General features: G+C 46.1%; 1 protein-coding gene across 1 annotated transcript in view; it reads right to left on the minus strand.

Moving 5' to 3' along the window:
* Positions 1–26,184, minus strand: part of ARHGAP25 (Rho GTPase activating protein 25) — a 46,274-nt gene that overhangs the window by 14,319 nt on the left and 5,771 nt on the right. Inside the window, exons 2-5 of the mRNA XM_032786670.2 lie at positions 12,163–12,362; positions 7,216–7,303; positions 5,709–5,828; positions 152–359 (exon numbers count right to left, since the gene is read on the minus strand). Coding sequence (XP_032642561.1) covers positions 152–359; positions 5,709–5,828; positions 7,216–7,303; positions 12,163–12,362 — 616 coding nt within the window. The remainder of the gene's footprint in view (positions 1–151; positions 360–5,708; positions 5,829–7,215; positions 7,304–12,162; positions 12,363–26,184) is intronic.

Here is a 26,184-nt window from a genome sequence, read left to right on the forward strand (position 1 = left end):
TTCATGCACAATGGGCAGGGTCTTGTCTACTTCTCCACAGCGATCAACCAGGCCAGTGACTTCCACAAGCCTGCAGTTAACAAAAGCAGTAGATAGACAGACTGAACCCCAAAGGGCTTAGCTGGATAGGATCAGGAAATATAAACATTACCGGTCAAAAGATGGCCTTTCCCCAGCATCAAATGCGTCCCTCAGCTGTTTCACCAGGTTGTCCTGGCCAGGCAGTCGGAAGATGCCCTCCTCATTCATGCCGTGCTCACGTATGAACGCTGCACACTTCTCCATCAAGAGGGGGACCAGGTGCTGCCCAAATTTCTGTTCATACGCCACAGTCTCAGCCAAGCGCTGGCCAAATACCACTAGATAGAAGAAGGGTATTGTTAATAAAGGATAGAGGTAGGCCCAGAGGCAGCGGTGGGATTTATCCCTGGTCCCTTGTAATACTGTCGTTGTATGGAGCTTCTTTCAAAGCTGAACAGAGGTTTGCTTGCTAGATGAAAATAAAGGGCCAGATCCTCAGCTCAAACACCACTGACTTTCATGGAGCTATGCTGATTTACATCAGCTGAGAATCTGGCCCACTGTGTCATCAAAACTTAGAAACTGCCAGACCAGACCAGAACTATGGTCCATCTAGCCTAGAATCAGAAGCCACTGCAAGAGGCTTCAGGCGATATACCAAAGGGTGCAATGGAGATGTCATCTTGATGCTTATGCTCTGTCTGCCTGCTTGTTGCAAGCTTCTACTGAAACTCCCTTAAAGGAAATCCCTGCCCTCAGATAAGCAGAAAAATTCAGCTCTGACCTTCCCCAAAGTTCAGGGTTTGAGACCATGGTTTCAATTCATTTATTCATGTTTCAGTGGTTGTCAAACTTTTGTACTGGTGACCCCTTTCACATAGCAAGTCTCTGAGTGCAACCCCGTCCTTATAAATTAAAACACTTTTTTATCTGTTTAACACCATTATAAATGCTGGAGGCAAAGCCGTGTTTGGGGTGGAGCCTGAGAGCTCATGAACCCCCCCTCCCCATGTAATAACCTTGTGACTCCCTCAGGGGTCCCGCCCCCCAGTTTGAGAATCCCTGGTTTATAAGATCCTTCAGCACTGCACAGCAACCAGCTGGTAATGTTAATATGCCATGGGATATGGAGATTGGGGTTGTCATAAACAGATAGTAAAGGGTTAACAAGTCCAGTAAACCTGGCTAACACCTGACCAGAGGACCAATCAGGAGACAAGATACTTTCAAATCTTAGTGGAGGGAAGTCTTTGTTTTGTGCTGCTTTTTTTGTTCTCTGTTCTCTCAGGGATCTAAGAGGGACCAGACAGGTATACAGACTCTCCAATCTTCTAGTCAATTTAGTAAGTACCAGTTAGATAGATGGTTTAGTCTTTTTTTGTTGTTTTCTTTATTTGCAAATGTGTATTTTGCTGGAAGGATTGTATCTCTGTTGCAACTTGTGTTTGTGCTGGGAGGAGGATTCTCCCTGGTATCTATGAGCTGAAAGATCCTGTAACATTTTCCATCTTGATTTTACAGAGACAATTTTTACTTTTTCTTTCTTTTATTAAAAGCTTTTCTTTTAAAAAAACCTGATTGATTTTTTTCCCCTTGTAAAGGCTCAAGGGAATTGAGTCTAAACTCACCAGGGAGTGGTGGGGGGAAAGGAGGCAGGGGAGGTGAATTTCCCTTTGTTTTAGATTCAGGGAGCTTGAATATCTCTATCTCTCTGCCATAGCCCAGGGAGGGAAAGCCTGGGAGAGGACACGGTGTGGGAAGGTTTATTTTCCTTGTTTAAGATTCAAGGAATTTGGATTTTGTTTCACCAGTGAGTTGGTGAAGCTTCTCCAGATGACCAGGGAGGGAAAGTCTAAGAGGGGTAACGGGGGGGGAATAGTCAGTTCCTCCTTGTTTTAAGATCCAGGGGTCTGGGTTTGGGGTCCCTGGAAGGTTGGGGGACCAGAGTGTACCATAGGCACGCAAGTCCTGGTGTGGCAGCGCTACAAGATCTAAGCTGGTAATTAAGCTTAGAGGAATTCATGCTGGTACCCCATCTTTTGGATGCTAAGGTTCAGAGTGGGGGTGCATACCATGACAGGGGTACCCTAGGCAGAAGTTTACTTTATCTTTGTCTTAAAATATCCAGTGGAGAACACTTTGTTACAAACATTCCTCCTGAGTGTTTGATGGCAGATACATCAGGAGAAAATCTAAGCGAAATCACTGAAGATTTTCTTCAGTGAACTAAATTAACCTGTGTTAAACTCTTTCCTGCAAAGAGTGTTAATACTTTACATCTTCAAAGTGCCAAACAAATGTTAAGGAATCCTCCCCACAAAACCCTTGGATTGAGTAGTATTGTCAATGCTTTATAAATGAGGAGCCTGAAATACAGCCAAGAAGGAGAAATAAAGAAAATGCTGGGGGGAGACTAAGTGAATATGAAAAATGTCAATAGGATAGCAAAAATGCGGAGGGCTGAGGATATGTCACTTCATTAGCCATGCCACTGACAAACACACAGAGTGAAAGTACCTGTGAATTAAGAGCCAGATTATATGGATTACTTTGGGGATCTGTCTCTTCAATCCCCCTGCCACTGTCACACATCATGGAGATGCCTATGAGTTAACTCCAGGTGAAGTCAACGGCTCAGCAGTTCTAAAAACTGGGCCCTTCTATGTTAAGCAAGCTGCTAACATCGAGTCAAATGTCAGAACCAGGCTAGAACTCAGAGATTCTTGGTTTCCAGTCCCCTGCTGGACCTCACTGACTCATTTCTTTGGAGACGAGAGATCACTAGTAAAACAGAGGTCTTAAAACTAAATTGGCAAAAGAAAAACAGCCTCGTAATGCAGCTCCAGCTGAGTTTGGGCTGGGAACCTTTCCCTAGCATAATCCCTAATGCGTCCTCTGCCAGTCAGCTATATTTTTAAAAAGGGGGTAGTACCTTTCCTCTGGAGCAAAGGCTTTTTCCTCCTGAACTCCCAGCAGAAAACCATCCCTAAGGCTGGAATGCAGCAGCCCTCATCCCAGCTCTTCATCCTCAAGGCTTTAGGCATGACGACAGCAGAGATGTCCCAGATGCAAGTGGCTCCAGAATATTAATGGCAAAGGGTCCTGCGGCCTCCTATTAGATTTTTCCCCGTAATGTGTTCACCTCCTGTTCCGAAGGCTGAAATAATCCCCGAGTATCTCTTGCAGATCAGCATTATGCTCATAAATACTCCCTTCTGGAACCACAAGACTTGTCAGCACCTGCCTTGTGGTGTTTTTTTTTTTTCATTGACATAAGACTCCCTTTTGCTTTTAAATAATGAACATAAACCTGTCATTGTACTCAGTAAAAGTATAAATGGCTCCTTTTTTTTAGTAACTCATTATCTGCTATCACCCTGGAGGATCATAAAAATCAACCCTCTACCAACATGGCTCTATACATCAGTCATTCCGTCTGACACACTGTTAACATGTCAGCCAGCTCAGAGATGCTCCTTGGATGTCAGGCTGGTAAAGGGGCTCAGAGGCCTTTTGAAAGGTTTCATTTCACTCGGCACAGCGTCTCCGCTTTTTAACGTGGACCAAATTAACGAACAGCTGCCTTATCTACATGAGTCACCGGGGGCATTTTTCAAGGGCGATGCACCCCAAGCCTAAGGCATGCAGATGTACAAAAAGGTCTATGTCCTATTCTCAAGCCTGCTGTTTGGGAATCCATTAACCTCCAAGTTAATTTATACCATGGTATGGGTCAACATCACTGAAAAGAGGCTTGGATCCTCATTTACAGTGAGGCCCCTTTACACTTGCTTTAAGGCTGCTTTACCCTGCCAGCGCAATTTCTGAGTGTAAATGAGCATCAGGCCTGGAGTCTTTATTTGCGATCATGTGACTTTTCGGGGGGCTCATCTTGGAAATCCCTTGCTCAAATGACCCTAGTTTTGAACCACTGATGGTACTGCAACTTTCCAAATGATCAGAGGGAGGTTTAGAGCACTTAGAAAAACTGGCTTTTAAACATTAACCTGAACTACAGCAGAGTGACCGGCTTGGCTAGAATAAAGATGCTTTAATCAATGCCAACCACTAACATCAGGTCTTCATCTGGGTATAGTTATTATTTGAATCACAGTAGCACTGAAAGGCCGCAACTGAGTTCAGGGCTCTGTTGTGCTAGGAGCTGTATAGTCACATAGTGAAAGGCAGTCCCTGCCCAAAGAGCTTAGGGCTTAAACAGACAAGATGGACAAAAAGAGGAATGGGGAAACAGAGGAGGAGAGAATTGTCCAGGTCAGTCAGAAACACAACCCATGTTGAATCCAGTGCTCTGTCCATTGGACCATGGCCCATGCTGTGTGTGTGTGTGTGTGTCTCTGTCTCTCTCTCTCTCCCCTCTATATTTTTATATAAAATACTCAGTTCACTCCTATATGAAATACGACTAATTCTGAAGATGAATCATTCTTGATTGCAAAGCCCGTCAATTTGAGCCCACCACAGAAGGTTCCTCTGTTGTAGGCTTTACCTACAACACTGGCAAATTTACAAAACGCTCCCCCTCCTCCCCCTTTGCACAGGCATAAATAGCTGCACAGAGTGCTGGGCTGTGAGGAACCACATGCTATAGCTCTCTCCTGCACCCAGCAGGGGGAGGGGAGATGACCAGGATGCCCATGTTACAAAGACACACTTTGTGACTCTGCTGAGAATGGGCCAGATGGCTATGGGACAAAGGGACGCAGTGTGGTCTAGAAGTTAGAGCAAGGGAATCCATATCTGGATTTCCTGAGTTCTATTCTTGGCTCTTCCACTGACTCACTGATAGCTCTGGCTAGAAGTTGTTCTAGGGCTGGATGCCTACTGATGGCAATGGGAGTCTCTTTCCAAGGGATCAGGTCCATAGCACCCCACTTACTTTTGGGCTGCTTTTTACTTAAAATGCAAGTTCTTTGGGGCAGGGACCACCTTTTTCCTCTGTTTGTACAGCGCCTGGTGCAATGGGGTCCTGATCCATGAGTAGGGATCCTCAGCACTTGCACAATACAAATAAATAATAATATATAAATAAATAACACATAACCCTTCCATGTTCCGATTACAACAACTTACCTACATGGCAGCTATGTTGAAAGGTTTAATTAGCATATGTAAAGTGCTTTGATTTCCTTGGGTGAAAGTTAAGAACATAAGAATATCCATACTGGGTCAGACCAAAGGTCCGTCTAGCCCAGTATCCCATCTTCTGACAGTGGCCAATCCCAGGTGCCCCAAAAGGAATGCACAGAACTAGTAATCATCAAGTGATTCATTCCCAGCTTCTGGCAAACAGAGACTAGGGACACCATCCCTGCCCATCCTGGCTAATAGCCATTGATGGATCTATCCTCCATGAAGTTGACTGTGTGAAAAAACACTTCCTTTTGTTCGTTTTAAACCTGCTGCCTATTAATTTTCATTTGGTGATCCCTAGTTCTTGTATTTATGAGACAGAGTAAATAACACTCGCTCATTTACTTTCTCCACACCAATCATGATTTTATAGACTCTATCATGTCCCCTCTTAGTCATCTCTTTTCCAAGCTGAAAAGACCCAGTCTTACTAATCTCTCCTCATATGACAGCCGTTCCATACCCCTAATCTATGCTATAGAAGCATAAGATGTTATTGAAAAGCCACCTCCGGGGCCATTTCAGCTCCCCTTTACCTCCTGATGGAGATCCCACCACTCTTCTGATCGACTTAACCCACTCATCCATCTCGGATTGGGAGTTGGCCATCAGTACATAGGAGTCTTGTCCTGTTCGATTCTGGTCTCCTGAGACCCCTGCAAAAATAATTACTCGTAAAGGGAGTTTGGAGTGGAACAAAGACATGTGCCCTTATTGATTTCTTAGCTAAGTGCTATGGACCCAAAAAACCCATTATTCCATTCATCTCGATCTGGCTATAAAATGAGGTGGTGTCTCAGGGAGACATGTTGTTTTCACTATCTCTCCATCTTTAAAGCTTTCCACCAAGGAAATAAACTAACAGAAAATGAACATCGCAGTGGAGTGAATAGTTATCCTGTTTTCTCTCAACGCTCTGCTCGGTGCATTTACCTGATACTTCTCCCAAAGTATTTTCCAGAGTGACTTACAAATTTGGGGCCTGATTCTCTTCCCCCCCACAACAATGTCTCTCCAGCGACTGTAGAGGAGATACTCCTGGTTTACCCTGGTATAAATAAGAGGACAATCAGGCCCCATATATACTTACACAAATCCTTTACCCACCAGTGAAATGCAGCCAACTCTGGAGTGGAATGTGGCAGTTCTTTATCAGTTTAAGACTGAGTGAAGAACACATGGCAAGTTGAAATTAGTCATTTTTATTTAGATCCAAATTGGGCACTTGTCAGGACACTGGAGTTCTACTCCCAGTGAGTAGAGCTGGCTGGAAAATGGAATTTCTGTCATTTCCTGACATTTCAAATTTTGTTTTTGTTATGAATCAGAAACAAATTGAAAATTATGAAATTTCTCACAAAATGGAAATTCTGAAAAATTTAAATTTGGAAGCATTTTGTTTTGATAATGTTGAACCATAATGTAATATAAAATATTAGACTGCTAGCAGCTGAAAGCCTATGCTATTGCATGGGTGTAGTTTGTAATATCAAATGGCTGAGAACTTAAAACTGGAGGGTAACAAACTGCGAATCCCAGTGATGGTTGAACTGTCAATATTCTGAACAGAAAGACCTCTTGACCATGTTTGTAGCAGTTTCCATTATTTCACACTGAGTCAGACATTCTAGGCTTCAGAGTAATGCACACAGAGTGACAATCCTGGAATCTTATTATACAGACAATTTAAAATTCAACAGGAAGTCAAATGAAATGAGAACATTGAAATAAAACTTTTTACCTTATGACATGTTTTGAGATTGAAATTAGATGAGAGAGCAAAACCATTCATTTTGACACTTTTTCCATGAAAATTTTTGCCACAATCGATTGTTTCCAGAAAACATCTAGATGTCAACAAAACTGCATTTTCTCACAGAAAACCATTCCATCAAAAAATTTTCAAGCAGCTCTCCCAGTGAGTCTCCCCCATGCTTGGTGGATCTACAGGTGGGGCACCATATTAAGCCATAAGCATGGGATACCTAGCCTTGTGAGACAAGGAGGAGACGGGAGATCTCTGTGTTGTGTCATCGTGCTCACCTGGGATGATTTCAAAGATAAACTTCCCTGCTTCCTCTGGGTTGCTGATTGCCTCCTTAACAGTGCTTCCCTGCAGAAACAGGCAGCCCTAGAAACAAAGACAGCAATAGCCTTGAATCAGCCATTTAAAAATAAAACTCTCCTCTTTGGATCGTGTTGGTAATGATGGATCGAACCATAGCAATTTCGGGCTGGAAGGGACCTCCAGAAGTCATCAGGTCCAGCTGCCTGCACCGTAGCAGGACTGAGTAAACCTAGACCATCCCTGACAGGTGTTTGTCAAACATGTTCTTAAAAAATCTCCAGTGATGGGGATTCCACAACCTCCCTCAGAAGCCTGTTCCAGAGCTTAACTACCCTCATAGTTAGAAAGTTTTCCCTAGTTTCTAACCTAAGCCTCCCTTTCTTCAGATGAAGCCCATTACTACTTGCCGTACCTGTGGTGGACATGGAAAAGAATTGATCACCACCCTCTTTGTAACAGCTCTAAACATATTTGAAGACTGTTAACAGGTCTTCTCCTCAGTCTTATTGCTCAAGACTGAACAGGCACCGTTGTTTTTTTTTAACTTTTCCTCATAGGTCACATTTAAACCTTCATCATTTTTGTTGCTGTTCTCTGGACTCTCCTCGATTTGTCCACATCTTCTTTAAAGCATGGTGCCTAGAAATGGACACATTACTCCAGCTGAGGTCTTGCCAGTGCCTAGGAGAGCGTGCCAATTACCTTCTGTGTCTTACATACAACACTCCTGTTAATATATCCCAGATTAACATTAGCCTTTTTTTTTTTTTTTTTTTGCAACTGCACCACATTGTTGACTCTCATTCAGTTTGTGATCCACTGTAATCCCTCAGATCCTTCTCAGCAGTACCACCATCTAGCCAGTTATTTAAGAAGAATATCCCTTTGGCTGGCCACAAGGTGAGAAGGTTCGAGGAACATCTCCTTTAGCCTGGATTCTCTCACTGTGGATTAGGGCAGCACCAATTTCAAACTGGCTGAGTAGATTACATTCCATTACAATAAAGGCCACAGCAGTTATCACCAAGATCATCAGGCTTATGACTCTTGCTTCCACGTCATCAGATCACATGTCCAACCTAAAAAGAGATGTGGACCCAGGCTGGCAGACATAACTGCATGAGTCAGCACAAGCAATGTCTCAGAATAGGGCAGCAGAGGGGAGTAAGAAGTGGTGCCATGGGTGGAAACAGAGAGGGCTTTAGCTAATTACGTGTTTATGTAGCCCACTTTGCTCAGGTCACATGTGCGGATTACACCCAGCATCTTGGCAGTGTTAAAAGAATGAACCAAGCCGTTATAGTAATACCAATAGTAATATTAATTAATAGTGAACTTCTACCGCTGCAGGCTGAGGTTCTCAACAGAAATATGGATGCATAGTTCCCTTTGAAATTAATGGGAGTAGTATCTCCACATCCCCTGGATAGCTCTGCCAGTCTCCATGTTCTAGCTAGAAGCAGTAGCAGACTCATATCCAGAGTTGACAGGAATTTTGTCATCATCAAAGGAATTTCAACAAAAAAATGACTTTATATTTTCCACAATTTTTTGGTTTTGATGTAATTTTCACTGACATTTCCTACCAAAAAAAGCAGAGTGTTTTTTTGTTTTGATTGGGGGGGGACCCATGGAAAAAAAATAAGTTTGGGGTAAAAATGCTTAGTTTTTAGTTGAGTGAAATATGGTTTTCAGAAACAAAAAAAAGTCAGTTAAAAAAACAAGAAAAATTGCAGGACATGTTTTTTCCAAAATGGAAAAGAGAAAAAAAATTTTTTTAATTTCCTCCACAAAATATAAAATATGTATATCTTTTTTACCAGCTCTACTTGTATGTGGATCAGCCATTATCATGGGGATGTGTAACATATTAAACCAGGGATTATGCTTATGTTTTGGAGACAGCAGCTGAGTTAAAGGCAGTCTGGATGTTAAAAGCTGACTGACAAAAACACCTTGTGTAGCCATTGGGATGGAAGACAGGGTACTATGCAGAGAGGCTGGTCCTCTCCATCGGGGAGGCCACTCTACATACATGGCCCATCATAGCATTTCATAAGACCTGCTTCAACACACTATACTAATGGCCAATTCATTAGAGTTTTGTTATTATGTTTAACATCAGTTTAGTTTATGCAAGTGTGTAAATAGACAATACTGTACATAGAAACAACCTATCTAAATACGCACAAAACGAGCTGAACTTTAAATTATAAATCATTATAGGTGACTATTCATATTTTAATAAGATTTACAATCTGTTTGGTCCACTTGAGATTGTGCTTAGGCCCTCCTGTGTAATAAGCTTGGGCACCACTGCTCTACATTATTAATCTTCCTTCCCTCAAGGACACCTGGAGCTATAGAAGGAGGCAGGGTCATGTACCTGCATTACTACCCTGGGAGTTTGTGATGTTCCATTTTTGTGTCATTCAAAGGGGATTTAAGCAGGTTCAGAGACCCAACTTGGAAGAGTCAGGCAGCTCCTTTAAAAGAAAGATCCTGCAGCTGTGGGTGAAATTCCATCTAAGTCACTGGAGCTGTTCCCCTATATACCAGCAGCAGTAGCAGATGAAACCTTTGAAGTCAAGGGACCTGAGCATAAATGGACCAGCAGGAAATCTCCCCACCCCCACATGCGGCCGTGCCAGTGAATCATGAGCTGTCCAACCATGGCCATGGCTTTGTAAAGTTTGTTTGAAATGTTAGCTGTTGTTAACATCTCTTGTGCGTTCAGCTATGTTGCAAATGATGTGGCAGGGAGGCATGGGAGTGAGGAGGTGGAAAGGGATGCAAGATAAGTGGCAGGGCGTGAACAAAGGCCTTCTGAGCTTCCCTCCTATTTTGTGACTATGGCAATAAACCCTTAGGGAGCTGGGGCCCACAGAAATCAGTATAAATCAGATCTACTAAAGAATATATTTCTGAAGTGCAAATACCCTGGCCTTGGAATGCACCAGATTACATGGTGTTATCACAAAGGATCCCCTTCCCAAAGGGCAGGACCGGCGCCAGGCTTTCTGGCATCCTAGGCCCCGGGCCATTTCGCTGCCCCGCGCGCGGGTCTCGCGGCTCCGGTGGAGCTGCCACAGGCATGCCTGCGGCAGGTCCATCAGAGCCGCGGGACCAGCGGACCGTCTGCAGAAATGCCTGCGGCAGGTCCACTGGAGCCCCGGGACCAGCGGACCATCCACAGGTACGACTGCGGCAGCTCCACCGGAGCCGCCAGCCAACCCCCCCGGCAAAATGCCGCCCCCCTCATAATGCTGGCGCCCAAGGCGACTGCCTAAGTCGCCTAAATGAAAACGCTGGCCCTGCCAAAGGGTCGTCCCTGCTCTGCAAAATTCAGACTACATTTGCCCTGAGTTTTTTGAAAGCTCTATTTCTTGCCCTTTCCTTCTTCACCTTATTCCCTCCAGCCCTCTTGGGTGACCAGGCTCACAGCTGTGGTGGTGGCCACCCCAGGGTGCCAGTAGCTCTGGAAACTTTGTAAATGGGCCCCATACGTTCCCTACAAAGCTTCACAATTCATTCTGCCTCACTGCACATCTACTTAGGTCCTGCCCCCACTCTCCATTTCATAGCCAGAGAGAACAGAGTTCTACATCAAGGCTTGGCCTGAACTTAAACCCTGGAGCAGAACAACCCCAAGGCAGGACCTGGAACCCAACATTAGAGAGGCTTTCTCTTCCCGGATCTCTAGTTGTCAGCTCAAATGCAACATGGCTAAAACTATTCTTAATCTTCCCCATCTCCTTTCTCAATCACTGTGAACAACACTGCCATCCTACCAGTTACTCAGGACCATAACCTGGGCATCAGCTTCAACTCCAACCTCTCTCTAGAACCACACTGGCAGGCTATGTCTAAATCTTGCCAATTCTTCCCACATCACGTCTCTAAGACACGGCCTTTCCTATCCATCCACCCCAATAAGACGCTCTTTCAAGCTCTCATCATGCCACATCTCCATCACTGCACCATCCTTCTCACTGGCCTTGACAAATGCAAACTTGCTTCTCTCCTAGGGTGACCAGACAGCAAGTGTGAAAAATGAGGACTTGGGGAGGTGAGGGAGTAGGAGGCTGTATAAGAAAAAGACCCAAAAATCAGGACTGTCCCTATAAAATTGGGATGTCTGGCCACCCTACTCTCTCCTATCCATTCAGAATACTGCTGCAAAGATCATTCTCCTAGTCTCTTGCACGGACAACATCAGCCTCCATTGCTTCCCTCTTCTTTATCACCTCAAACACAAGCTGCTTGTCTTCACTTCCAGGCCCTTCATGGCTCACCACCCACCATCACCCTTCCTATCATCTCTCGGTCACTATCAAAAATGTCGACTCCCACCTCGGATCAGCCCACCGTGCCAGCCTCTATCATCTACTTCTCACATTTTCAAACAAGAAGCTTCGTGCTTTCTCGCATCCTGCCCCTTGCACCTGGGATAAGCTTCCCTTAAACAGCTGCAAAATGAACTCGTTCGCCTCTTTCCGAACCCTCCTTAAAGCTCTCCTTTGCCACAAGGCCTAGAAAACACTTGACAGCGGTTAGCACACCGGCGTGCTGAGACCACTGCCTGTTACGCTGACCAATATTGTCTCATTGTTACCATTGGTCTGTCTGTATCCACCACTTATACATATCCAAACTCTTATATGTAGCTTGTAAGCGGCTTGGGGCAGGGACCCCTTCTGTGTTTGCACAGTGCCTAATACAATGGAGTCTTGGTCCCTGAGTGGGACTCCTCAGTGCAATGGAAAGACAAGTAATAATAAATAGTAATATCAGTACGGCAGGGAGCAGGATATTCAGGGGCTTACCTCTGTGCTACATCATCCCTGCCAAAAAACATCTCCCCTATGCCTCCCTTCAGGACCCTTCCTAGACCTAGGATACAAAGTGCTGCCTCACTGTACCTGGGGCTTGGCATCTTCCTCGTCCTTGTAGTAACACAGCTGCTGGCCCCTCAGTACAAAGTACCGCTGCTGCCAGTTCTTGACGATGGAGCGTTGCTTCTTCAGCCAGCCGATCTTCAGGGGCCGCTCCAGCAGGTTGGGGGAGGCTGCCCAGTTGCAGGCCGCCATGGGATCACCAGTCATCACGCTCCTGGAACGAGCTGGAGAGAGGAAGACAGACACATACTGACAGAGGGACATGGGATTCAAAGGAGCTCCCAGGTAGAGATTTTCAAGGCTGTCCCATTAGCGGAAAGTCCACCGTTGCATGGAAAGTGGGTCTCTTCAGACAGAGTTAAGTAAAACCTAAAATGAATTGCTTTGAGGCAATCAGAAGCAGCTATCTGTCCCCTCTGCCTGTGTAGAGCCAATGGGCTAGAGGCTTTTAAAGGAAGTGGCTGCAGTATCTGTCAAAATATGCTTCCTTTTTCCTGCGTGGGAGTTACTGTCTCACAAATGAGAGAAGATAATAATTAGCTTCTATATGGGACTGTTTCATTTAGACTCGTCAAAAAAAAAAAAAGAAAAAAAAAGACACAGCAGTGATGGGGGAACTTTCAAAATGTGTTTTAAAGCAGTGGTTCTCAACCAGAGGTACACATACCCCTGGAGATATGCAGAGGTCTTCCCGGGGATACATCAACTCATCTAGATATTTGCCTAGTTTTACAACAGGCTACATAAAGGCACAAGTGAAGTCAGTACAAACTAAAATTTCATACAGACAATGACTTGTTTCTATCGTTCTATATACCATACACTCAAATGTAAGTATAATATTTATATTCCAATTGATTTATTTTATAATTATATGATAAAAATGAGAAAGTCAGACTTTTTTTTTTCAGTATTAGTGTGGCTGTGACACTTTTGTACTTTTAGGTCTGATTGTGTAAGCAAGTAGTTTTTAAGTGAAGTGAAACTTGGAGGGTACGCAAGACAAATCAGACTCTGGAACGGTTGAGAGCCACCTTTTTTAAAACTATTTACACTGGGTGATACTTCCAAAGGTGCCATCTGCCTTTTGAACAGCTCACACAACACATAACATATCTGAAAGGCCAATGAGATTGCGAACTCTTCAGGGCCAGTGCTGTCTTTTATTGTGTGGTAGCAAGGTTCCTGGCACAAAGGGGCCCTGATCCTGATGGGTCTGTCTAAGAGGTACAGCAATGTTGAATACCGATCCGGGGAGAACATTTCCTAAAGAGGAAAAGTATCACTGCTCCTTTTATTTTCATCTGTGGGACAGTCATCTGGGCACATAAATAGCTGTGCATCGCACTCTGAGCATCACGGGTCAGATTGTATTGTCATTATGTGCATGGCCGATACTGTAAAAATACAGTGCAACTCTGTTTTACTGGTCCCTGCTTGTGGTAGCCATTTGACTTTCTGGGTGTGATTGTCCTCTCTCCTCATCAGCATAAATGGGGAATAAGTGCACTGATGTCAACAAAGTAAAGCTGCTGTGAGTGAGCTAGGACTCAGGCCCTCTGAATCATCAATCACATTTCAAAAGTCATTTCCTGTTGGCATGAATGTTCTTGCCCCTTATGCAATAGTAATCATAAAATCTACATCTCATCTAGTGCTTTTTAGAAAGGAGGTCAGTATTATGAGCCCTATTTTACAAATGGGGAAACTGAGACACAGTGGGGTGAAGTGACTTACTCCAGGTCACTGAGGAGCAAAACCGGGGATAGAACCTAGATCTACTGAAGCCCAGTCCAGTACACTGGCCAAGGCCACAGCAGGCTGTTCCAAGAGGTTAATGTCTGCAAACTTAAAGACCTTCATACCTCTTCAGAGCTGCTCAGTTGCTCTGTCCACCTATCTACTTATATGGCCCCCACTACCATCTAAGTGGTTCCCATTTACAAGTAAAAATAACAATGACTCTCTCTCTTCCTACCCAGCTTGATTTGTTTTCTGTTTGTCTGCTTGCTTCCATCTGTGCACATGGTGAGCAGGCACATCCCATGTCTATATGTGCAGACGTGTGTCTGTTGGGCGTGTGCGTTGTGCACATGCAAGTGTGTGTTGTGGGCTTGTGACCATGCACCTTTGGTGGAGAAATTATTGAGGGAAGTCTAAGCCAAAGAAATGAGTTGTGTGCAGACATCTGAAAGTGCTTCATGGTTACTTCTGTGGTCAGGGAGTGTTAGGGGCACTGGAACAGTTTGTACAGTGGGGCTGCTGAGAGCCATCTAACCAAACTGTAAATCCTGTATATGATGGAAACCACTTCAAGCCAGGAGGTGCTGCAGCACCCCACACATCTCTAAGTCTAGCACCTATAGGGAGCATTGCAGTTTAGGAGACTGCCAGTGAGGGTTGAATACAGCCCAACTCCTCCACTTTGCCATTAAAACACTTCCAGAAGAAGAGCCCACTCTGTCGTTGCAAGAGAGAAACCTGCCTCTTTCGACTCATCTAGTCATATGCACCTGGGCGGAGTGGCTACACAAAGCTGCTGGTTCAATTATGTTTCACACTTACTTTGCACAAGTGCAAAGAACTCCTCCAGGTGTGAGGCAGTAGAGAATCAGGGTTTTTGTTCCTGGGCGTATGTTGATATGGGAAGTTCCCCAATATATGGATCTGGATTTAGAGTAGGCTTTTCAGAAGGGACCTGAGTTAGTCTTTCAATGGGATTTGAATGCCAAGATCCTTTACAGTATATCTACGATGCAAAAATAAACCTGCGGTGCTGAGTCTTAGAGCCCGGGTCAATTGACTAGAGTTTGCAGGATGGGGCTAAAAATAGCAGTGTAGATGTTCAGGTGTGGGCTGGAGCCCAGGTTCTGAAACCCAGTTTGTGGAGAGGGTCTCAGAGCCCTGGCTCCAGCCTGAGCCCAAATGTCTACACCTTCGCTTTTAGCCCTGCAGTCCAAGCCCCGTGAGCCTGAGCCAACTGACCCAGGCTCTGAGATGCAGTGCCGTGGGTGGTACTTTGCAGTGTAGATGCACCCGGAGACTACAGCCCTAACAAGCATGATCAAAACGGGGGTTTCCTGATCAGAACCTCAGCAGTTAGAACTATTCAAAACACTATTGCTAACACATCTGTTATTCAAACCCCACGAGAGAGGCTCAGAACATGCTAACAAAACACCTGCTAATTTACAGGAGCATTCCTATTCCCTGATCACATCCCTTCATGCCACACAGGGGATGTTAACTACTCAGCAGGTTAGGATTTTTAGAGGATGATGCACAGCATGAGGGCTGGACAGAGTGAAAATCTGACTTCATTAAACTGAATGTTACTGTCTGGAGAGCGCAGCCCTACTAATGCAGAGGCCGTTCTGCAAATGTTTGTTTTGCAAAACCACAACCCGCTTCTAACGTGTTAAACCAGGACTGGGCAAACTTGAAACCATTCCATCTCTGTTGTACTACAAGCCACGGTCCCGCGCACAGCAATCAGACAGTGCGCTCTCTTGGTTGACAGCTCCATTCTGATGAAAAGTGTCATCCAGGAGACTACCATAACAAGTCAAATGAGCAGGATGAAAGGTGTTGTCTATGAAAAAGTATTCACTGCAGAGTTAGCCTGGGGTAGTTTAGCATGAGTGGAGGGTCCCTGCTACAAACATCTACCCGAGCCAGACCTGTGTGGCTGCATCCACAATGGTTCTGTGCTAGCCCATGTGCTGGGTCGGATTTCTAGCAAGACATCCTGTGGTTTTTGGTGGTGCATTGAAGTGGGCCACTCTATGAGCTCGTTTGCAGAGTATTGTCTCATCTGTCCTTCCTACAGCAATGCTCGTGGGGGTCTTACTGACAGCACACCACACCAGAAGGCAGGTATATCAGCTTCTGGCCAACTGCAGCACAGGAAATGGATTTCTTGGATGGCAAGTCTCTGTTCCAATGCTGTACAAGTGTAGCTGAAATGAAGCAGGGATAGGCTTGGCAGACTAAGCACCTGGGCTGGATCAGCCTGAGTTCTCATTGTAAAGTAAGGAGGTTGCCAGCCTGGGTTGAAGTAAAACCCAAGATGTAGCCTATAATCTCAGCCATGCCTGCTAGCCTGATGTTAAAGCACCCTCAAGCCCGAGTGAGATGTTCTGTGTAGATTGAAGGGGTTGGGGGAACACCCAGGCTAACTCTTGGGTCATCCTGTGTGCAGAGTGATACTGCATGAGAACGCTCCAGTCTCTCAGGCGGTAGAATGGAATTGAAGGGGACGGTCTTATGGTTAAGGCACTGGACTGGGACTCAGGAGATTCCTGGCTCTGCCACAGTTTCCCTATATGACATGGGGCAAGTCACTTTAACCTTGCTATTCCTCAGCTCCCCATCTATATAATGGGGATAATGATACTTGCTTTCTCTCACCCTTTGTTGGTCTTGTCCATTTGGAGTATAACTTAGGGACTGTCTCACACTACGTGTATAGACAGCACCTACCGCTCTGGAGTCCTGACCTCAGCTGGGGTCTCTAGACCCCACTGTACTGCAAATTTTAATAAACGCTATGCTCACTTTGCACAGGCACAAAGGACTACACAAGGCAGCAGGCACTGAAGAATCAGGCCCATCATTTTCATCATTATATCCCAAGCCCATGTGTGGTACTGTAGCTGTCATATCTCCAGTAATGGTGATTCCTCATACTTCCCTCAGCAGATTGGTCCATTCTCTAATAGTTAGGAAGCTCAGTGGTACCAGATAACAGAACAAGGAGCAATGGTCTCAAGTTGCAGTGGGGGAGGTCTAGGTTGGATATTAGGAAAAACTTTTTTACTAGGAGGGTGGTGAAGCACTGGAATGGGTTACCTAGGGAGGTGGAGGAATCTCCTTCCTTAGAGGTTTTTAAGGTCAGGCTTGACAAAGCCCTGGCTGGGATGATTTAGTTGGGGTTGGTCCTGCTTTGAGCAGGGGGTTGGACTAGATGACCTCCTGAGGTCCCTTCCAACCCTGATATTCTATGACTCCTCTTTAATATTAAACTGTAATTTTCCTTGTTGCAAAGTAAGCCTATTACTGGACCATGAGCATGGCCTCCTTGACTAATGACCTCTTTACAATCCTTCCCATTTCTCTAGATAGTCATTGTGTGCCTTATTTCAGAGGCAAAGGTAGCTAATCTACCATCTCCTAACAGGCATTGCCATGCTGGGATGGATCTAAATGAATGCATAGGTTTTTAGCCAGGAGTGCAAACCCCGTGTGTTCACACAATTTTCACAAGTGCAGTCTGACACCAGTACAGCTATACCAGTAACCTGGCAGGGACAAGGCCTTCAATTGCTCTTCCAGGTGCGATAACATCACTTGTCCAGATGTCCCGATTTTATAGGACAGTCCCGATTTTGGGGTCTCTTTCTTGTATAGGTTCCTATTACCCTTCCTACCTTCCTCCCGATTTTTCACATTTGCTGTCTGGTCACCCTACTTGGGTGTGAGCCGCTGAGATGTCCACTCTCATTGCAGAGCTTCCCACGCCACATGTTAATGCACTGAGAGCCTGGACTGCTGGCTTCTCTTCCCAGCCCTGCTTTTCACTGGGACAAGTTACTTAACCTCTGTGTACCTCACATTCCCCATTTGTAAAATGGGGATTTTAGATTTACCCTGCCATGCAAGGTGGTTGTGAGCAGTAGTTAACTAATGGAACACTCCACTGAAGGCCTGTCCACATGGGGGTAATGCGCTCCCTGAGGTCTGATTTCTGAAGTGCACTGACATGTTGCACACTGGGCCAGTGTAGTGGTGCAGGTGGCCCACAACAGCAGGGGATGGGGCAGAAGCAGCCAGGGAGGCTGTGGAAACCTGCAGCTAATTAGGGCCAGGCTTGTTAGGAGCCAAACAGGAGGCAGCTGCTGGGGCAGCCCAGATATAAGGCACTGCCCAATAGAGCAGAGGGGAGTCTCTCCCTGCCAAGCCAGGGAGGAGGACTGGCTCCCAGGGATAGTACCTGAGAGAGAGCAGTGCTGGACAGGCTCAGGGGAATGGAGGGTGAGCTCTGGCCTGTTACCTGCTAGGCTGCAGGTCCCTGCCAGAAAGAGCCAAGAAGGTGCAAGGACCAAGGGGAAGTGGCCCAGGAATGATAGGCAGACAAAGGGAGAGGAGGGCAGAGAGAGGCTGCTGCTAGAGGGTCCTTGGGTCGGAACCCAGAGTAGCGAGTGGGCCTGGATCCCCCACCTTGCACCGCATCTGGCTGTGGAGGCGCATGGCCAATACAGACTGCAACTTGCCCTGGAAATGAGGGGCTAGACTTTGGGTTGTGGTTGGCCCCTGTGGCTGGTGCAAGCCAAAAGACTGCCGTGACCCCCCCCACAAGGGGGGTGAGAAAAAAGTAGTGGGCACTGCTGGAGGGCAATGTCCTGAAGAGGGCACTGCCAAGCGGGGGAGCAATGCAAGTCCAAAACAGTGGAGTAGAGCAGACAGCGGGCAAGACACCAGCCGCAGAGGATGCTTCAGAGCTGGACTGAGCTCATTACTGGAGCAACCAGCAGGAGGCACCGCAGTGGTGAGTCCTAACAGTGTTATAGCCAGGTAGACTCTGCTGGTGTGCTTTAACATAGTGCTTTCTGAAAAGCACACTAAGGCACCTTTAGTGTGCACCAGCAGGATCTACACTGACCAATTAACGGCCAACACTGCACAACATTAGTGCACTTCAAAATGTGCACCCCCATACAGCACATTACTCCATCATGTAGACAAGTCTCTAGTTATGCTAGTCCAGCATTTAGGATTTAGTCCACTATTTGTTAAATGTTTGGAGAGCCTCAGGCGAAAAGTGCTATAAAACAGCAAAGCATCATTATCACTAGAGCAGTGAGAATGGCTGCCTGAATTTTCAGTTCACTGATGGAACCAAATAATCAGAAGGAAAAAAATTGTTTTGGATGGACCTAAGATGTTTCTAAGCCAAAAGTCATTTAGATTTGAAAAAGCCAAATTTTCATGTGGAAAATGTCAAAAATGAACCATTTCCATTTTTTTTCTGAGTTTCTTTTTTTTGTGTGTTTCTTTTTCTGATTGATGCAATTTGACACAAATTCCCAAAATGTGTCCGTTCAAAATGTTCCAGGTTATTCATGGATTTTACACTCTGCAGTTCAGTTCAGATTCAGCCCTGAATCTGCATTTTACAGTGGGGGGAAAAAGTTTGGTATGAAAATTTTTGTCCAGGTCTAATTATTACAGTAAAGCCTTCAATGATAGTCAGTAGGTAACTTCCTGGGCTGATATAAAGGATAGTCAGCGTTGCCAGGACAATGTTGTCTCACTGTTAAAGATCTGTCCCTAGTAGGCTACCAACTTTTGTTGACTCTGCGGGGATGGAGCTTGGTCCCATTTAGGCAGCTGAGTAAGGCCCAGATTTTCAAACATGCTCAGCAGTGCCCAGTATGTTAAGCGTTTTTGAATATCTGGCCCTTAGGCCCAGGTTGCTGTATTGCTATTGTTGGTGGTATTAACCGCTCTAGGTTCTCCCATACCCAACTATACTCACTGTAGGTTTTCAGAGTCACCTGACTCACCAAGGCCAGGCTGTTTGTACAAAGTTCAACACAGGGGCAGAGCTGCCTTTATTTTGGGCATGGAGGAAGCAGTCAGATGGACTTTATGCATGGCTCTTGCAAGCTAAACCCTGCCGCAGTCTGCAGCAGGGTGAGGTTAGACTGTAGGGGTAAGTCTACACCACAAGGGTCCCAGCTCATGTCCAGGCTCGTAGGGGCGGTGAGTTATATGGGCCCCTGGTGCCGGGCTCCAGCAATATTCAGAGCACAGAGGCCAGGTTCCCTCAATGTTCGGGGGCTGGGTCTCTTCCCCAGCCCCTCCTGCTGCCCCCATGTGCCTCCCACAGAGCATCCCCGCCTGCCATGCTCCCGCGGCCACTGCTGGCTACGAAAGGGAAGGGCACCAGCAGCAGGCTGAGGGAGGAGGCGCACATGTGATGGCAGCCCCCCTCGCCCCGTCACCCACCACAGGGGAGGTGAGGGGGCCCTAGGAGCACATTCAGTGACAGTGGTGCGGGGGTAGGGTGCTGAGGGAGTGAGGAGGGCCTGTCCCCTGAAGCTCGCTGCTGCTGGTGGGGAGATGGCTGGGGCAAGTCCTCCTCCTCTGGCCCCAGCCTTGGGGTAGCCTGCCTGCACTCCAAACTCCTCATTCCTAGCCCCACAGCAGAGCCTGCCCCCCCCAGCCAGATCCCTCCCCTCCCCCACATCCCAACCCTCTGCCCTAGCCCATAGTCCCTCTCACACCCAAAATCCCTCATCCCCAGGCACAGTCCTCACCCCCCTCATGGGGAGGGTGGAACTTGGACCCATTCTGGGCACCACCAAAAATTATACAAACCTGCTACTCCTGCAGACTTGTGTTAGCTGGAAGTGAGCTAGCATGCTAAAAATAGTAACATGGCCATTGCAACTCCAGCTGCAGCTCAGGGGGAGTCGTGTGGGTCTAAGACCCCAGCTCCACCCCGAGCCACAGCATCCACACTGCTATTGTTAGCATGCTGACTTGAACCCTGCCAGGGTGAATCTGGCTGCCCGGGCCCTACGCATCTTGCTTTTGTGTTTTTGTTTGGTTTCAGAATAGCAGCCATATTAGTCTGTATGTGCAAAAAGAACGAGGAGTACTTGGGGCACCTTAGAGACTAACAAATTTACTTGAGTATAAGCTTTGGTGGCCTACAGCCCACTTCATCTGAAGCAACACTGCATTGGATGCAAATAACACTGTCGCTAGAGCACTTCACTGAGGAATCTTCATTAATCCCCATGTTTAATTTGGTAAATCCCAAACTGAGGTTTCGTCCTTAGCCAGAACAGGCTCTTGCTGCCCTGTGGTGCGTTCCAGGTGACCAGGCACTCATTCCGTGAAAGCACTGAGACTTAGTCCTGAGGTGTACAGCAAGGAGCTTTATTGCACCTCATGGGTATCCCTCTTGCACTCCCCAAATCCTGTCCCAGCATCGATGGTCCTCAGTGTGAAATTTGGGCTGGATTCTCTGAGTGGAGTGGCAGGATAAGCCTATTCTTTGGTTGATTCAAAGCCCTGGTCAGGGACTCTTTGTGGGGAGGTTACACCCTGCAGTCAGGAAGATACAAATGCAAATTTTTCTGGAGGTCAGATTGAGGAATTTGGTTTAGCCCTTACAGAGAGAGAGGCCAGCTGTGATCTAAACTTCCCAAAGTATAGTGTGTATGGAGCCAGGTTTTGCTTTGGGTCCACCTGTAATGAAGACCCAGACAGAATGCCTCTTCTTCTGGTTGTGGGCAGCATAAGATTGAAGTGGCAATGGGTCAGATTATATACTCCCCAGAGGACCTGGAAGTCTCAGCGTAGGAAAATCTCTGTGCTTTTTACATTTCCTAGGAATATGGCACTAAAACCTATCCCATTCCAATGCCTTCCCCAGTGTTTACATACTTGCAAATAAGTTCAGGGCCTGGGGAACAGCTGTTTTCCTCCATCAACTCTATCATAAAGTCAGTGAGTAACTTGCCTTAGAACCATTCTCTCTGAAACAGGATAGATACTGTCAGCAGGCTGTCAAAGTGAAGGCCAGTGCTGTGTTCAGCTGTAAGACGCCACCCCCTCCAGGGAGGGATGTGTTAGCCACAGTGGAATATATATTCTAGTATGCATAGAAAGGAAGCTGCATCAGTCTGTTTTCTCAGCATATTTACAAGCCTCTCCAACTTTGCTAAGCTAACAAAGCCTAGGGAAATAGGCCATGCTTGGAGCTAGAGTTTTGCTTTGATCCCATCTCTAATCTACTATTCTTTGTTAAGGTTTTAAGGAGTAGTTTAGGTACCGTGATTACTGCTAGGCCAATGAAGATAAATATGATACTAGCGCATTTGGAGGAGAAAGTGGTTGGAATCCTGAAGTTAGGCCCTGGTTTTGTAGCTGCTCCCTTGCTGTAGCATGCACCAAGCTCCAAACTTGTTTGGCTTTTAGAGCTGCTGAAAATCCAGACTGGTTTCTGAATTTTGCAGTATAAGCCCCTATGCACTTCTGATGTCTGATGCAGAATGGAATGCGGTAGCTGAGGTAACCATGCGGAGCTGTAGTAAGGATAAATCAATCAAGACTCACACCATGGGAGACAGTGTTGTCTAGTGACTTGAGTACTGGACTGGGAGCACAGCAGAAGTGGGTTCTAATCCTGGAGCTACCACTGACTTGCTGTGATGTTGTGTCAATCATTTTCCTCTTGTCCATTTAGACTGTATGCCCTTTATGGTAGGGAGTGTCTCTCACTATGTGTATGTGCTGCCTCTAGCCTGCTGGGGTCTTTATCTTGGCTGGAGCTACTGTAGTATGCAAAAGCTTATGCCCAAATAAATGTGTTAGTCTCTAAGGTGCCACAAGGACTCCTCATTTTTGTGTGTGTTTTTGCTTGTTTTGTTTTTGGTCTCTTTTTTTTTTTTTTTTTTTTTTTTAACACATAAACCAAGGAAGCTTTAGGCCCTGTCTATGCTACAAATTCTCTGAACTGGTAGCCAGTCAGCAGCATTGACTGGCTGCAAACCGGCTTCACACCCACTTACAACATGCTGAGTACCTGGTTAGTAACTACTGTGCCTTGGTCTCTACACAGCACTAAGATGATGAAACCACACGGCTAATGTGGGTCCCAAATAACTGTTTACTGGCTCCCTATAAACATACAAGGCATACAGATACACACAGCCACTGCAGCTCTGTTAGGTTCTGGTGGCTTCTGTAATAGAAGACACTGAGATAAGGTAACCAGATAGAAAGTGTGAAAAATCTGGACAGGAGGTGGGTGGTAATTGGCACCTATATGAGAAAAAGCCCCAAATAACAGGACTGTCCCTATAAAATCAGGACATCTGGTCACCCTAGAGACAGGCCCCAAAGTAGAGGGCTCCCAAACTATTTAAAGAGATACCACCCAATTCCTCTACCCTATTGTAACTATAACAGGACATGTGTCCATACCAGTGGCCTGGGCTGTGACATAGTTGTTTGCCTGTGGGAGTGGATTGTCTGGTCCTGCTGCTGCCGCCCAAATAGCTGTGCTGTCAGGGAAAGCAGTGCTCTGTGTGCTACAGGCACGGCTCTCTGTGTTTACCCTGCAAGCCTTCTGTCCCCTGCTGAGGCACTGTGGACTAGGTTTCCTAGCTTGCAGTGATTACAAACAGTCTGGGTAGCAGGTGGGATAGAGTATGGGTTGCATGTGGCTGTGCTGTGGGGAAAGCAGCAAGGTGGACACAGCACTGCAGGCAGCTCAGAAGAATGTGTCTCAACCCGGCTGTGAAAACACTTCTGCACTTCTAAATGAGGCAGGGCCAATCATCCCTGACCCCAAAGCTCTGTCCAGGGCCTGACGCTGATGCTCAGTTGGACTGTCCCTGCTCTCAGGTCAAGGATTTAAGTTGTGTGTTCCTGTATTCTGGGGCAGTTTGGGGCCTGCGTTAGGGCTACTCTCACTTACACTCCAGTTCCCCTAGTGAGCTGTAGGAAGCAAAGAGTATCTGGAATGCAGCTTACTCCGACCACAGCCCAGCCTGATCACCCCACACCATCCGCCAACCCGTGACATGACCCCAACCCTGGGATCTGGGAGCACAGCTGGTGTCGGGAGCTCTCTGGCTGGGAGTATTTCTTGGGACTGTTTTCGCCCCCTTTAAGGCCCCTCTATGCCAGTAGGGGACTTAACATAATGGAGTCTTCTGTAATTCACTCTATAGGCAGAGGCATGCATAGGACTGACTCCCTTATCAGGTTTCAGGCCAGAAACCACAGCTCTGTGGGTTCCCGCTTTCACAAGCTCAGAGCCCAGCCTCCGTGTGCAGAAAGGCCCTCTCAGGTTTGCGAACAAAGCCTGTTTAAAGCTTTCACCTTCAACCTATTTCCTTTCCTGTGCTTTGAATTGCCAGTGCCCGGCTACCTTTGCCTCTGCTTCTCTGGATGGTCCCAGTGGGTGGGCTGGTAACGGTTCAGCTCAGCCCTCTTTTGGCCGCTGTTGCGGAACAGGAAGCTGATAACTGTGAGCTTGGCACATTTTGAGCAGCGTCCTTTTGTTAAATGCTTCTGATTTTGATTGTTTCCCTCTAAACACCCTGGCTGCACCTCCAGCTAGGAAACGATAGGCCGTGTCCACATGCACTGTGCCTGTTCAGTGCTGCCTCTTCACTCAGCCCTCCACCCTCTTACACACGCCTGGGAGATGTGCTGCAAGCCATGGTGACGCTCTTGGTCCTGACTGAGGATGAAGCCTATTGGCCCAGCAGAGTGATTGCAGGGTTAGTCTGCAGGTGACTGAGCTGCCTTGGTTCCAGTAAAAAGTAAAGGAAGCTCTGCACAAAGCGGGATGTTAAACCCACTGCCCTGATCCTATTCAATTTGGGGGTGTTGCCTCTTGGCTCACTGTGGTTTTACTGAGCCAGGCTTCTCCTTTGCATTCAGCACCAACTTCCTGGCCAGAGTTGCTGCTGCGCATTCATAAGCAACGGCTGCATGTCGTTCCCCCTAAATAACTTGCCTTCCGTGACAAACCCACAAGCTGGCCATACAGCTCCTTATTACATGTGCCCATTTAAAGTCCTGCTCTGTACAGAACAGAGAGGCTGCCACAATGCCTCCCGCCCTATGAAAGTGGAAACACAACTACAGAGCGCCCTCTGCTGGCTATTGAAGAAGCTGACAGGGAAGTGGCCAGGTTTTTGTACCGTTGCAAATTTGATATATGCTTGGTATCAATATGGTAGGGTTGCCAACAGCCCCTTATTACAAGGCATGTCCCTTATTTTTTCATCTCTGTACAACAAGTTGCAGAGTGCTGCAAAAAGCAGCAAGAAATACCCCTGGGGAATGTAGGTGAGTACCACTGATGATGATGATTTATTATTTATTGATAATTTTAAGAGGTAGGGAGACCAGACAGCAAATGTGAAAAATCAGGACAGGGGTGGGGGTAATCGAAGCCTGTATAAGAAAAAGACCCAAAAATTGGGACTGTCCTTATAAAATTGGGACATCTGGTCACCCTATTGGGAGGAGGGGTGTGGCGGGGCTGCTAAGAAAACAGTCCCTTATTTTTGAAATATAGTGTTGGCAACCCTAAAATATGGTGATTATGGGTGTGAGTTTTTACCACTACAGTGTAGATGCTGTTATGCCAGCATTCAGCTGCCGCGTAGTGGTAGTACAGATTGTTCCCCTTCCTGTACAAGATAAGCTATACTGTGTAAAGCTCATTTATACTGTTTTAAGTTGCACTACTGAACAACTTAAAAAGTAATGTTGCTGAGTCAGTAGGTGGCACTTTTCCACCCAAGTCAGGGCTACACCCATCCCCAGCATGGGTTTTAGGGGTTCCTTGGGAGGTGCATAAAATGAAAAGCTGCCATCCTTCCCATAAAAAGCACTCTAACACCATGGTTATTGCAGTTCAACTTTTCTGTGTAGACAAGACCTTAGAATGCAACAATGCCCAATCAGTTTTGGGCTGGTTTAGTAAGAATATCTATCATCTATCAATCAACAAAAGTTCCTGGTACTACTTCTGCTGAAAATATCCATTTTCCTTGACATTGAAAAAAATAAAAACCTGAAAACCCCAAATGTTTCAGATTTAGGATTTTCAACAAAAACTCAAGCCATTTCAATAAAAACAAACAAAGCTTTAATTAAAATGATGAGGAGTCTGGTGTTAGATACTTAGTCTTTAAGGTGCCACCAGACTCCTCATTGTTTTTGTGGATACTGACTAACATGGCTACCCCCTGATACTTGGTACCATGCAAAGCTTTAATTGAAATTCTTGGCAAAAACAATTTGGGGTTTTTTGTGTGTTTGGGGGGGGGGGGGTTTCAACCAGTTCTAGTTATAATTCTGTTCATTTGTTAATGCCTAGCCTAAAATAGCGTTGGGGTCAAAACCATCAGGAGACCTGAATTTCATACAGTTTGATAGAATAATAGGAATGTAGATATCATCTAAGCCATTCCCCTATACCGAGGCAGGACCAAGTGAACTCAA

This window comes from Chelonoidis abingdonii, chromosome 2 (assembly GCF_003597395.2).
Source record: "Chelonoidis abingdonii isolate Lonesome George chromosome 2, CheloAbing_2.0, whole genome shotgun sequence".
NCBI classification, from domain to species: domain Eukaryota; kingdom Metazoa; phylum Chordata; order Testudines; family Testudinidae; genus Chelonoidis; species Chelonoidis abingdonii.